Source organism: Helicoverpa zea, chromosome 19, assembly GCF_022581195.2.
Source record: "Helicoverpa zea isolate HzStark_Cry1AcR chromosome 19, ilHelZeax1.1, whole genome shotgun sequence".
NCBI classification, from domain to species: domain Eukaryota; kingdom Metazoa; phylum Arthropoda; class Insecta; order Lepidoptera; family Noctuidae; genus Helicoverpa; species Helicoverpa zea.
In genome coordinates, this window is record NC_061470.1 from 4,117,799 (window position 1) to 4,133,027 (window position 15,229).

A 15,229-nucleotide genomic window follows, 5' to 3' on the forward strand; every position below is an offset into this window, starting at 1 on the left:
ATCTTATAAAAACAAATTATTTAGTTTTCTATATCTCTCCTATTTTATATTTTGGATAACCATTTAAAAGACTTTTTTCACTGTGAACGTTTATTTTATACGCATTTTAATTCTACCGAATTGTGTGGGTGTAAAATTAGGTATCACCAAGCCGTCAGTGGCATACGCAATATTTTATATTATTAATTTATAAATTAATTGAATTATAATGTTTTGATTACGGAAAACTTATAAAAAAATTCAGGCTTTCAAGCAAAGGTTATGGGACATTAAAAACAATACAACTAGGCATTTTTATTTTCCGTTTAGTTTTTTTTTTTAGATTTTAGCAATAGCTTTTTTTACTTTAAGTCTGAGCACAGCTTTCTGCTTGGTGATGCAAATTGTTACAACCTATAGATATAAGATGTTTTAAATATTGTAGTAGTCAAAAAAATTGATCGATATACTTCGCAATGGCAATTTATAATAATATCTACATGTCGTCAATTCATTCGCAAGATAATATTGAATGTGCTTAATAAACTGTCTTTTTGTGTCGTAATTTGGCGTTTTATTTTGAAATATCCAGATAAAACCGCGGGCTGAAACTATTATCTAATCACTTATGCCCATTTTCACCAACAAATACCTGAATTTAGGGATCCCCTAAGAGCATTTAGGGAAGTTTATGTGACCCTTATAACCTTTATTATTGGGGGAGCCCTATTCTAAGTGGCATTTAGGGAAACGTTAAGAGATTGTTGGTGAAAACGGGCATGAGACTAGTATAGCTTACTTTCGCAAACTTATCGCCCGGCATTCGCGTATGAACAGTAATATGGGACATTGTCTAAAAGTAAAAATCTTCGTCTATCGAAAGCTTTGAGAAAACTTATTTAGAGAGTAATTGATGGCAAGAATAAGTATGACTTGATGTCCATATTATGTTACCTGGTAGGTAATACTGTTAATATCGCTAAACTCTCGGGACACCTTTCCACACGGTCGGTTAAACCCAAGTAAGCGAGCCTGTATTGTTATAGGATATATATAACATTCAGCACACAGCCAACAAATATGCTCATCGCAAAAATGTTGTCTGTACCGGGAACCAACCCTTGCACCCTCTGTTTAGCAGTGCGATATAGTGACCATTGCACCATCAGGGTCAAATCAACAAAAACTTAAAAAAAATATCACGCAACATCAAATTCAAATCATCATCGCAGAATTCAAAACATTTATTTCACCATCTCAACAAAAGGCTGAAAAGTTCACATTTACCTTCAAAAATGAACCGAAAAAAAACCTCTATTAATACGGTATCTGATTCTGATAATACTGTATCATGTCGTATGTCCTAGTTCTGAAGTTTAGGAAGGAATTCCTTATGACTGAAAGCATGTAGGCGGCTGCTTCCTTTTCCGTGGAATTCGGCGCGAATCGAGAACGAAGAAGGCGGATTGTTTGTCCTCGGAAGCATGGTAATCCGGTGTCTAGCATTAGGGATACCATCGATATTATTGCTTCTTGGTAGGGTCTGGAAAAGAAGAAAAAAGGTTCATCAGTGGGTGTTACGTCATATTAAGGAAATGGATGTGCTAAGGCGCTTTGCACATAGGGCAACTTTAGTTGAACAAAATATATATTTTTTTTTGAAGATTTTTATGAGATTTCTATATGGTAAAGTTGCTATAAATGAGCAGTCCCATTTGATAGTACAAGTAAGTTAACAGTTACCGCAATAGTTGTTATATGTGCAAAGCGCCTTAGGCGGACAAAAGAACTAGGTACAGTTTAAAACAAAATTCCGTTCAAGTCTGTGCTATGCTCTGATTTCAATTTCCACTTTATTACAACCAAAATAAGGTTGATATTCACCTGACAGCTAGGAACGCCTGTGCACACAGTTCGCAGAACCACGCAAAGGGACCATCCATACCATCTTACCACCATGAAAATCTCGATGTAATATCAACCTTATTGCACTACAAATAAAGCTCATATTCACCTGACAGCGAGGAAGGCTTGCACACACAGTTCACAGAACCACCTAAAGGGTGGAGCTTCCATCTTGCCGCCCATCACCATCACCATCTCGTCAGTCAGCTTGATGTCAGGCTCGAAGCCTAAGTTACCTCCAGGGGATGACTCGAACATGAAGCCGAAATCTAGAAGGTAAGAGTTTTAGGTTAAACTGGGTACTGTAAAAGTTCAATCATTTTGATAGGAGAACAACTTTGAAAATTGCCATTATTGTATTTTTATTTTTGTGTTAATACATACATTGTATTTTTGTGAGGTTAGTAAATTCTGTAGTCTGCAATATTTGGATTACTATAGTAGGGGAGGCAAGGGTGCTAAACCGGGAGTGACTCGAGCGTCAATGAGACCTATTAGATTGCGAAGCTTAGATGATAAGAAGAAAAAAATGTCCTGACATACACACACTTTCATCGGTGGGTGGAGCGGCTATAAACTTTCAAAAATGTAAAAAAAAACAGTTGCATGGACATACTCGAGCGCGTCAGATATTAATAGCATGCACGTCGTACGTCATTTTGAAAACATACGTATATTAATCTGACTGTTTCCATGGTGGGGGTGGTCGTAGGTAAGGGTTAAAAATGGGAAAAAAAATAATTTTATCGAGCGCGACAGATTTTCAAAAGAGGTGTTAAGTGAACCAAAACGAAGTCTCTTATGCAATAATCTGACGATTTAGACGTGACCTAAACTCGTGGCCATTATTTGAAATTGCAAAAAAAAATCGCCATTTTGAAATACTCGAGCGCGTCAGATTAAGATATATATGGTTCATTTATGTACCCTTAACGTAATCATCTTATAATCTGACGATTATCTGGAGAGACTCGCTTAATCTGACAATGGAAAGTTTTTAAAACTAATAATAATCAATACTGTAACCTAATTTTCTTTGAAAAATTAACACCAATGTCGTTGTTTTTTAATTTTGTTATAATCATTATCTAAGTCGTGGTGGCCTAGTGGGTAAAGAACCAACCTCTCAAGTATGTGGATTCGATTCCAGGTCAGGCAAGTACCAATGCAACTTTTCTAAGTTTGTATTTACTGTCTAAGTTCATCTTGGACACCAATGTCTGCACAGCAAGTACTTAGTACTTACAAGACATACACGTTGTAGCACTTTGGTATTCCTTTAAAACTTGAGATATCAATAGATTATTTAGTTTTAACTTTTACACACTTTTTGATCTATATCCCAGAACGGACAAACATTTCAACAAAGCTGTCATAATAAAGGTTGTTCTAGATAAAAAGGCCTATCCAATGATATGTATGAAATTGCTATTGGCGGAGTGTACCAATCTGCTCATACATTACATACATTTCTATAATAATTACATTGAATTATAATGACATTGATAAATATACATGTGACATAAACAATACAATTGAATCTATAATAACATGGCTTGACGGAAATAATGTACGCGTACATCTTACAAAAACTAATTTTATTCAATGTAATACATATATAGATAAAACAATAAGGCTCATCATCATCTGCCTAGCCTTTTTCCCAACGTTTTTTAGGTCGGCTTCCAGTCTAACCGGATGACTAGGCCACCACGACTGTATAATATAAAAAGAAAACTATAAAGAGTAATTATAGAGGACATAAATTACAAGAAGTATACGAAATGGCATTTCTCGGTATCACGATAGACAAACAATGCAACTGGAAGGCACACGTATTTAACGAAAGTATCCAATAAAATGAATCGTCTTCGTTAAAAACAGTATATCTGCATACTATGTATGACTTCCTGAGATTAGCGAGTTCAAACAAAAAAACTCTTAAGCTTTATAATATTGGTGTAGAATTATTTAAGACCCAAAATGTACCAACACTTATTGCAAATGAATTGAATTGAAAAAAGAGAGAGAGGAATAGAAACCTGGGAGGAGAATACCGACATCACGTAGCTGCACGCTTTAAACTTTATCGATTAATTTTCCTTACTTCGGCTTACGGGAATCGTCAGATTATATATTTTTCGTGAACGTTGAATTATTCCCTTCAAAATAAAAAAAAAATTAGCCGCGCTCGAGAAAGTCAAGATGACGTTTTTTTTTTACAAGTTTGTAACCTTCCTACTTCTTATCGTCAATCGCAAATAGGCATGATGACAAATTTTTAAATTCCTTTGTATGATGTAGGTATACGTCTATTTTATATGAAAAATTATTAATTTTAAGAAAATGCGAAGTTTTTTTATCAAATAATTGCATTTTTCTCTGTCCACTTTGAATCCGGCGCGAAAACGCTTGTCAGTGTCATGTCGTCACTTGTGACGTCACGACTGAAATTACAAGACGCAAGTAAACAACGCTCGTGCAATAATTAAGTTTTTTGTGTTATTAAATATGAATTCGAAAGTGCATAGGTGTTGTGGGGTCCCCCAGTGTAAGAACACATCCAAAACAACTCCTGATAAGTTATTTGTGTACGTTCCTCACAATAAAAAAATACGAAACAAGTGGCTTAAACTTGCAAGGCGAGATTCAAAAGCAATATTGCCCAGGGTACAACTTTATTTTTGTGAAGATCACTTTGATGTAAGTTATTACATAGTTCTCTAGATTCTAACATAGACGTTTTTTTAATTAAACTAATACACTTACATGGAAGTTTTTTTTAATTAAACTAGTATACTTACATGGAAGTTTTAACATTTCTAAATTCAGCTGAACAGAAATCTTTATTTGATGCCAAAAACTCTCCCAGCATTATGATATAAATTCTAGGCAAATTAGCGCTGTTTGCCTTGATAAATCCGGGCTCCATAACTCGTGTTATACACAATTAATTAATTAAAAACAAAGATCGCAGTGGAAGTTCACAATAACGAAATGTGACGTTCGCGCGCTTTCGCGCGAGTTGTTTTGAGAAATGACGTCACGAGCTCTGATTGGTGTTCAAGGTATCATGGCGGATTGCCTTATTTCGTAATTTTATTTTATAAAAATACATATTAATCACATTATTAATAAAGAAAACAATGCGCGTTTTATATTCCAAGCTTCAAGTTTAATTTAATAAATATATTATTTTAATGATTTTTGATTACTGTCATCATGCCTATTGTCAGATTAGTGGAATATACACTTTTTAGCATATAACTAACTTACCCTATCTTAATCTGACGCGCTGGAGAATGTCAGATGATATTTTTTTTTTTACTAATCTGATCCTTTATTCTAGACACGCGGCTACATATACAGGGCTTATACTTGGTGGAGGTGTTAAAAGGGGTAATAGGTACCTCCCTATATACTAATCTGCCGCGCTTGAGTAAATCCCAAAATCCCTTCTAGGCCTCCCCTACTACTATAAAAGCCATCAGTTGGAGTTTTTTTAGAGATTATTAACTTGTAATTTCTAAAGAAAAATAAGACAGGATTATTTTAACGACTGCCTGTTTTATTATTCGTATTGGAACAGTCAAAAGGAAAAATTATCTTTGCCTTTTTTCTTTTGGTTACTTATTTGCTGAACTAGCTGTGAAACCATCTCTCCCACTTATTTTTTTCATTAAAAATGGTATATTCACTTCAATCTTTCTTACACCAAAAAAGTTATTTTTACTAAATTATCGCAGTAAATATTTATGTGGCAAACAATTTATTCAGTGAATAATTACCGATATGTATAATATGTCCGTCGACGTCGAGCATGATGTTGCCATTGTGCCGGTCCTTGATCTGCAGCAGGAAGCCGATCACGCTGTACGCCGCCATCGATGTCACGAAGCAACGACGCGCTGCCTGTGAGAATGAGTTATTCTTGGTTTAAATTGTGGCCTGGTAACTTCTTCTACATGGAATAGTTGCTTTGAGAATCTTTTTATTGATAACTTACGTAGGAATCTTGGAATCAATTGTATTTTTTTTCGCACAAAGTATTAAAGGACAGAATATTTAAAAAATATTAATATTTATTTATTTATCTTAAATTATTAGGAATGTTTACTATTTATTTTAGCTGTGGATAACGTTGTGAGTGGCACACTGATGTGTACTTCTTAACCATTTTGTCTGATTATATTAAGTGTGTAATTGTTTGTTTTCTCTAATAAATAAAATAAAATGTTAAAGTAACTCCAAGCTAACCAGTCGTGGTATTGCGCCAAAACTATTGAACTGATTTGAATGAAATTCGTAGACAATCACTGATTTTAGAGCCTGAAAAAGGGCTAAGGGGTCGTTCCCACGGGATGAGAATGGTAAGTACTAATAGTGATGACTATTTTATATCACTATGTTAGCTTAGATTATATTTTTTCAATATTACTCATTACACCTCTCCACTATGTATCTAGCTTACCTGAAACTCCCTGGTGGTCTCGTCCCCGTACTTCTTGATGAAGTACTCGTACATGCCGATGTCGGTCTGTCGCCCGAGCTGGTCGCGAGACTTCGCGTTCGGTACGCATTCTATTACGCCACACTGCAAGCATTCACAGAGGAATTATAGATAACTTCAAAGAGTTAACTCTAAAAAACTTAAGTTGTGGAAGACATGCTTATGTAAAAATATTCTCAGTTGTGGTTTGAAGGTATTTCGGGTAATGAGCATTCAGGAATAAACTGTGCGCATTTTGAAAATATTTTTGCTACAACAGCTAAATAACACTATCAATTTATTTATGAATAAGGGATAAGATAATTTTCATGCAAATGCAAAATCACTGTTTCTGCATACCAATTACATAGTAATTATTAGGAAAAAAACATGTTCTCATCCAAGGCCGTCTCCATTTGAGAACGTCCTTATTTAAGAACGTTCCCATACGAGGATGTCCTTATTCAAGTACAATACTCACTCCAGGTGCCGTGGCGACGACCTTATACGGGAACAGATATAAATCGAGCCCAACTTGTTGGAATATGTTCTTGAACAAGGATATAACTTGTAAGGCCAGCATGTCTTGTCGTACGTCATCTCCGACTTTAAATATGGCGGCCTGCCATACTTCTGATGCTATGCCTGTGTATCTGTCCTTGCCTTCCTCCTGTAAGACAAAATGGGTTTTTAATATTTTTAACTAATTATTATTATTCTGAATTTTAAGTTATTACACTGAATATATTTTTTTACCATTGGTCGATGACAAAACACACAATGAAAAAAATTGGATTTCGTCAAGGTAAGGTAACCTTTGTGAAGACAAAATAAAGTGTTGTTCTAATCATTCGGTATTCATAAATCTGATAGTTCGATGAATGTCATAGTTCATGCGCGAAAGATGCTGAAAAAGGGCTATTACAGGGATTTCTATTAACACAATGACTTATGGATAGTATATTGAAATAGATTATTGTCTGAATTATTTACAAGGTTTCACAAGGAGTTCGCAATCTTCACACGACAAACTTACGAGTTCAGCTGTTGAACGACGTGGGCCGATGTTAAAATATTTTAGGAGGCTCTGTTGAACCATAATATAACTTCACTATAGTAAAATATAAGCGGAACTCGTGACTGAGTAATATATGCAGGGTCGATAATAATAGTTGGGCCGTTGACCACCTAACTCATGATAAATTCCTCCGTGTTTCGCACGTTAAATTGATGGATCCCGGCTGTCATTTGAACGAAGAAGGAACGAAAAAAGCCAGAAAGTCTAACAACCAGTGTTACAAAGGGCTACCGGGCTGCCCAGGTAACTGGGTAGAATAGTTTAGATAGGCAGTCCAACATGGTTGGAGCTAGGCAAAGCATACACTTAAACTTTATTAGCAAATCTACTATATAATTTAAACAGTTGACTTACCGAAGGTAAATCTTCGCCCGAAGATATAGCCATAGCGATGGCTTCCATTTCATCAATGCCATATTTGCGCACTCTGAACCGCGCCAGATAGGGAGCTTTCGCTGCACTTTGCATAGGGGTACCTGGGGAAAAAAAAATATAGGTTATTTTCAATACTTTCTATTGTAATCAATACAGGTATGTGGTATTTAATGATAGAGAAGACATTATTTAATAGAGACTCTATATTTGACTAATAATCAGACCTGATAATCAGCAGGCAGGAACACATAAAAAAAAGCTATGGCTTCGAAGACATAAAAAAAAATAAGGTAGCTCCCATCGTAAATGGAGTTATGATTGTTTCTTTACTGGTTCAACTTACCACTCTTGTAGTCGATGTCAACAACCATGGAATCCGGATTTGAAGGTAAATAACACCCGGGTTGGACCTAAGGCAAACAAATACATATTTATAGTCCACATACTAGATAAAATTGTATAACTGTTTGTGGGGCAATACGGTAACTTAAGATGATGATTTGATTGCAAAAAATAAGAGCATATTTATATACAAAAACCTCCCAAATAGTTTGGGAAAAAGCTAGACAGATGATGATTTTAATCAAGAGCACAGCTTTATTTTCTCTAAAACTGACCTTAACAGTCTTAAAAGCCTCCAAGCAGGCTCGTTTCCTCTCGGCACCCTTCGGGTAAGGTCGGATAACTCCGCTGATGTTCGTGATCTGACTGAAGAAGTCGAACTCTCGCTCGTAGAACGCTTTAGCGGGACCCGATAGATGGTCCACTATGTTCTTTGTTAGCCTATCTAGGATGGCACCCTTCGGGTAAGATCGGCTATTTCCGCTGCTGTTCGTGCTTGGCTGTTACGGGTAGTCAGAAGCCAAAAAGTCTGACAACCGGCCTTATGAAAGGTTACCTACCTAGGTAACTGGGTTTTAGGAGGTCAGATGAGCAGTCGCTCCATGTAAAACACTGGTCCTCAGCTGCATCTGGTGAGACTGGGCGCCAACCCTGACATAGTTGGGAAAAGGCTAGGCAGATGATGATTTTCATCAAAAGCACAGCTAGCTCGATGACTATAATTCCTCTTTTTTTTTCTAAAACTGACCTTAACAGTCTTCAAAGCCTCCAAGCAGGCTCGTTTCCTCTCGGCACCCTTCGGGTAAGGTCGGATAACTCCGCTGATGTTCGTGATCTGACTGAAGAAGTCGAACTCTCGCTCGTAGAACGCTTTAGCGGGACCGGATAGGTGGTCCACTATGTTCTTTGTTAAGCTTTCTAGGATGTCGAATAAAGCTGGAGGAGAAAATTGTTTTTTTTTTATGGGTTTTTTTCTGCTTATAATGTATTGAGCAAGATGTTGTAATACGATTAAATGCAAAAGTAACTCTGTCCACTTATCACGCGTAAAAATACTGAACCGATTTAAATGAATCTGGTAGACTGTCTAGTGTGTGAGAAAGGACATAGGTTACATTGTCCGCATAAAGAAAGTAGTTTCTTCGGGAAAATCTGCGAGGAACAGCCAGTACTTTATAAAATTGGTCAGCAAATGAATTTCTAACATACCATTTGTTTGCAAAGAGTCAAAGAAAAATTCTAATTTTATATTTCAATAAAAACAGGTTAACCTGAACGGAGCAATTCACTATGGAGCTTATGTTCATAAGTACATTATTCAAAACTAGACTAGTCAACAATACTTACAATCTTTGTTATGCATTTCTTCATCGGTATACAAGTTGGTGTGCATATTCCAGATGAGCTGGTGAGCTACCACTTGAGACTTCTTCGCTAGAGACTTTATTAATTCCGCTACATAGCCCATCTGGAAAGGGAAGTGTCTTAAATTACTGTCGTATTACTGTTACGTTAAGGCATAAATTAGCTTAAAGATATAAGGCATAAAGCACTTATTATGTATATTTTGAAATATAACCTGTTCTTATATCTCACAGGTAAAATCTACCTTATTTAAATGCCATAACACTAACAGTATAGTATCACAACGGCTGAAGGCCAATAGACATGATGACAGTAATCAAAAATCATTAAAATAATATATTTATTAAATTAAACTTGAAGCTTGGAATATAAAACGCGCATTGTTTTCTTTATTAATAATGTGATTAATATGTATTTTTATAAAATAAAATTACCGAAATAAGGCAATCCGCCATGATATCTTGAACACCAATCAGAGCTCGTGACGTCATTTCTCAAAACAACTCGCGCGAAAGCGCGCGAACGTCACATTTCGTTATTGTGAACTTCCACTGCGATCTTTGTTTTTAATTAATTAATTGTTTATAACACGAGTTATGGAGCCCAGATTTATCAAGGCAAACAGCACTAATTTGCCTAGAATTGATATCATAATGCTGGGAGAGTTTTTGGCATCAAATAAAGATTTTTGTTCAGCTGAATTTAGAAATGTTAAAACTTCCATGTAAGTATACTAGTTTAATTTAAAAAAAACTTTCATGTAAGTGTATTAGTTTAATTAAAAAAACTTCTATGTTAGAATCTAGAGAACTATGTAATAACTTACATCAAAGTGATCTTCACAAAAATAAAGTTGTACCCTGGGCAATATTGCTTTTGAATCTCGCCTTGCAAGTTTAAGCGACTTGTTTCGTATTTTTTTATTGTGAGGAACGTACACAAATAACTTATCAGGAGTTGTTTTGGATGTGTTCTTACACTGGGGGACCCCACAACACCTATGCACTTTCGAATTCAACCTCTTGAATGTCTTATGTTACACAGTGCGACATAAGAAAAAAATGCTCCAAATGTCTTAAGTCGGACAGTTACACTTAAGGGCTTGGTCGGGCTTGGTCAGGATTGGTCGCTAAATATCTGTAGTTGTGTTGCAAGTAGCAATATGTTCTGTATTTATATGAAAGAAATGGTTCATTCACTCTTAATTTTTATATTTTTCAATAGCAGCAACATAATTTTGAACGAACTAAAAAATAAATAAATTCATCTGACATTCCAGTCACGGCCGACGTCAAAGAGTGTATATTTGTGCGAATCAAACAGCGAAATAAACAATGAATAGAGGCAGTAGACGCTAAGTTTTCTTGTAAAAATCTATATAGAATTACTGAAAAATAAGTGTAGATTCCGTATTTAGTAATTGTTTTTCAAAAAGTGATGATTATATAGGCGAAAAAAGTAACGAAAGTTTAGACTTAACATTTTTTTTCCATAATGGCCGTCGTGTTATAACATGTTTTGCTACAAATTCTCGTAAATAGTTTGAAATACATTTAAGTAGTTAGCATATTTACCTATAAAAAAAAATAAAAGCAATATATACTTAAACCATCACGTATTGACATCATAATTGTGTGTCAAAGAGAAAAAGTCGTAAAAACATTAACGTTACTCGCCAGGCGTATGGCCGCCGGCGCACGCCGCGTTCGCAGAATTTTTATCGGTTGACAGAATAAGTTGTTGTGTCGTGCAAATAGTGTATTTAGTAGTGATATTTAGTATGTTATGAATGTGTAAACATATGTGCCATCGTATTATAGTGTAATTTTAGTGAATATATTTGTGGATTCGACGTATTGTGATAAAGTGCGAAAGTGATGTGAATAAATATTATTAAAATGAAAACATATCATGTCACAGGAATGTCAGGTCAGTTTTATTTCACTACGTTTACGTTTTATTAGATAGAAAAACTAATGAGGATTCCGGGAAGGTATCATTTATAATTTCTTATTATCGATTTAATGGTATAATCATCGATATATATGTACTACGTACTAGATAGAACGTTCCGAACAAAAAGCTTACCACACTGAACTACACTGCAGACTATGCAGTGCCCAAAATGGCAAATCAGAGCGATTTTGACACCTGCGTCAGATGGATGTCTATGAAACTACAATTATAAAATAGAAAATACATATCAAGGTATAAACTTACACATATAAACTATTCGAGAGTCAAGTTAGTAAAATTACACGCTGTTCATGCTATTACAACGCTTGTATATCATACTTTTCATTTACAATTCAATTTTACAAATATGCATTAATTTGTTCCCGCCCGCCATCTTGAATTATGGATTAAGAAAATCGTGCAGAAACAGATGTGCCATAAAACTAGCAGTAGGTAAAATATCAATGAAAACAGACTTCACTTTGTCATGGTATGTTCTTACTTTCAAGAAAAAATAATTAAATTCGCGAAAATTTGTGATAGCCCTCTTAAGAAAAAAAAACATCGTAATTAATATTAAAAACCCTAAAAATAAGTTCCTGGTTTTAATATATTACATGATTTTGCATTCAATTAGATATAAATAAACTTTTTGATATATTACATGATTTTGAATTCACTTAGATATAAACTTTTTGAGTAATGAAAAATGTAGGCAAAATACGAGCGACACTTCTACAATTAACATCAATGAGGATGACTACATGTCACAATACGTCAACGAAATGTCAACAGACGACATAGCGGGTAAATTATTTGTATGGATGTTCTTGTCTATCGCTAGAATATATGTCAATGGGTATAATCTTCCTTTTTCTGAAGGCCTACCTAACGTTATTGCCTTATTCATAAAAGCGTTAACATTGCACGTAACAGCACATTACGGAGGTCGACAACCAAAAGGTTAATAACACAAAAAACTTAATTATTGCACGAGCGTTGTTTACTTGCGTCTTGTAATTTCAGTCGTGACGTCACAAGTGACGACATGACACTGACAAGCGTTTTCGCGCCGGATTCAAAGTGGACAGAGAAAAATGCAATTATTTGATAAAAAAACTTCGCATTTTCTTAAAATTAATAATTTTTCATATAAAATAGACGTATACCTACATCATACAAAGGAATTTAAAAATTTGTCATCATGCCTATTGTCCAAAAATTTTGAAACAAAATCAACCTTACGTTTATGAACTTAAAGCACATTTTTAACCAACAGTATTTTTTCGTAATGCTTGCACTAATTATACGAAGATTCTTTTCCCACATGGAAAAGCAATACCAACCTTATCCCTATAATATTGACTGCTTGAATGCCCCTAATTAGAGAATAATAGAAAATCAATTGTGTCTGTGTGGATCCGCACCACGGGCATACAAGGGGTTAAGGTACAATTTCTACTCACAGTGTCATGTCGTAAAGCCTGCACCAACTGCGGTATATACAGCAGTACCGCAGAAGACGGATATGACGTCAGCGTGCTGACAGCCGCCTGCGCAGAGAGAGGATGCGGCGGGTACTGCCGGCTGAAGTACGAGAGGGCTTCTACTGGGGTCACTCGGGCCCAGGTTATCATGTGGACGAGCTGAAAGGAAATGTAATATTTTTGTTACGGCACAAATTATATCATTGCTATAAAATAAGTAAGCACAAACAATAACATTGTTTTATTTACAATTTCATAATTCATACGGTTTGTATGACTAAGCAACAACCGAATGAGTCGGTCTTATCTTCAGATATAGCATCGCTTGGCGCGATTGATCTATGGATGGATTATAACTAATTCGATCGTGTTTCAAAAGGCTCGTTAAATTGGTGGATTCCAGCTGTTATTTCTACATCTTTGCAGTTGTTACGGAAAGTCTGACAACCGTGTATACGATGGAGTATCGGGTTGCCCAAATAATAATGCTGTATTGAGTCCGATAGAAAGTCACTCCATATAAAATAGTCGGCTGCCTATTTAGACTGGACACTGGTACTCAGCTGCCTGTTTAGACTGAAAGCCAAAGCCAACATATGTGGCGAAAGACTGGGCAGATGATAATTTCTGCAACTTACCTCATGAGCATCGCTAAGTAGAGTATCAGTAGTGACAAGATATTTGAGCGCTTGCGGCACGTGACATACGGCCGTCGGCTGCGCTTGCACCTTGCGACGTATCTCCGCTACTATGCCTTCGTTTTTCAGCCTAAAATGTTAGGAAATAAAGTTCAGTTTTATTTGGCGTTGGTGTCGGTTTTGGGAAGGAAAATCAACACAAATAATGTAGGGCGTAAAAGGTGGTCAGCTAAACAAAATACTCGTAAGAGCTTTAACACTTAGAAAAAAAGAACACAATACTCAAAGCCGAGGAGTATAGGCTACAAGCATCTCCTCAAAGTTTGGTTACAAAAACACTACATATTTACTCACCTCTCAGGCAAGAACACAGCGAGTGTAGGACTAATATCCCAGGCAAGCTTGGCGTAGTCCCGCCAAGTCCTGTCAGTGTTGGGCTTGGACCGCCACGTGGCGATGTTGTCCTCGCCCGGCACCGCCTGCTCGGGTCTGCCGTGAGGGTTGTGCCAAGTCACTAGGAACTCGATCTCTACTGCCTAGGAGTGGGGTAAAATGTTATAATACGTTTTTGAGAGCATAAAAATGGTTTTGTGATGTACATTAGATACATTTTGGCGCAGAAGTTTGGTTACGCAATTCGAAACAAATTAAGGTTGGCACAGCGCAGCTCCAACCTAAGGGACTAACCTTGTCATTTCAATTTGATCTCAATTCGTACATCGTATAAATTATTTTATAACGGCAATATAAATAGCCAAGAGCGGAGTGACAGCGAGCTTGCACCTACTTAAAAACAGCTGCCCCGTGCCGTTCATGTGTACCATGACCGAATTTAGCACCTAGGCATAGTTATTGGATATCAAAGGTAAAATAAAATAAATTAAGGATATCATTCAAAAACTAAAGAACAAAAAGTAAAGTCAGACAATATTTAGAAATAATCAAATGTTATATACTTAGTTTTAAGTTTTTTCCGTCGCAGCAATTAACTTAAGTACGACAATGGCAGTAAGTTATTTGAGCAGATGTTAAAATTGAATGGCATATCAATATCTCATCATAAGCTCACCATCAACTCCAATATAAGGTTCCTCTTCCTAACGTAGTCTTTGACGAATGTGTCCTGTGGCTTCGCGGGCGGCTTCACGCTGCGGTTCGACCGCTTGCCTGCAATGCTACCCGCACCACTGCTTAAAGTTGTTGTTGACATCGGCACCTAGGGGAAAATAGGGAATAATAAGTGAGGAAATGTGGTTGAAAAACCAGTTTTATTTATCTGTGTAGTCGTTCATAGACTTCGTTTAAGACCAATTACACTGGTTGCAGGTGGGTACTATTGTTTTAACTAGAGTGCTTGCCTTGCTTGCCTATCTGACCTCCACGATCCGGTTACCTGGGCATTGGTACCCGTGACCACTGCCTATTATGTTTAAATGACAGCTGGGATCCATCAAGTCAATATGCCTACCGAAATACCCTTTTATTACACTAAGGCCGCGTCCCCATCATGCACGGTGCAGCGCCGTCACCGTACAACGTCACGATTCAGAATTCGCTATGTTGATATTTTTATTTTTCAAGCACCCTGTGAAAATTATCTTACTTTATAATATAC

General features: G+C 36.2%; 1 protein-coding gene across 3 annotated transcripts in view; it reads right to left on the reverse strand.

The window, feature by feature from the left end:
- Positions 1-291: 291 nt before the first annotated feature.
- Positions 292-15,229, reverse strand: part of LOC124639777 (phosphatidylinositol 4-kinase alpha) — a 54,768-nt gene continuing 39,830 nt past the window's right edge. For all 3 annotated transcript variants that reach the window (XM_047177246.1, XM_047177245.1, XM_047177244.1), the window contains 13 exons: positions 14,684-14,830; positions 13,969-14,150; positions 13,615-13,744; positions 12,956-13,135; positions 9,516-9,636; positions 8,917-9,104; positions 8,170-8,236; positions 7,806-7,927; positions 6,855-7,043; positions 6,356-6,478; positions 5,673-5,796; positions 1,994-2,153; positions 292-1,522 (listed from right to left, as the gene is read on the reverse strand). In XM_047177246.1, coding sequence (XP_047033202.1) covers positions 1,297-1,522; positions 1,994-2,153; positions 5,673-5,796; positions 6,356-6,478; positions 6,855-7,043; positions 7,806-7,927; positions 8,170-8,236; positions 8,917-9,104; positions 9,516-9,636; positions 12,956-13,135; positions 13,615-13,744; positions 13,969-14,150; positions 14,684-14,830 — 1,959 coding nt within the window. In that variant the 3' untranslated portion in view covers positions 292-1,296. The remainder of the gene's footprint in view (positions 1,523-1,993; positions 2,154-5,672; positions 5,797-6,355; positions 6,479-6,854; positions 7,044-7,805; positions 7,928-8,169; positions 8,237-8,916; positions 9,105-9,515; positions 9,637-12,955; positions 13,136-13,614; positions 13,745-13,968; positions 14,151-14,683; positions 14,831-15,229) is intronic.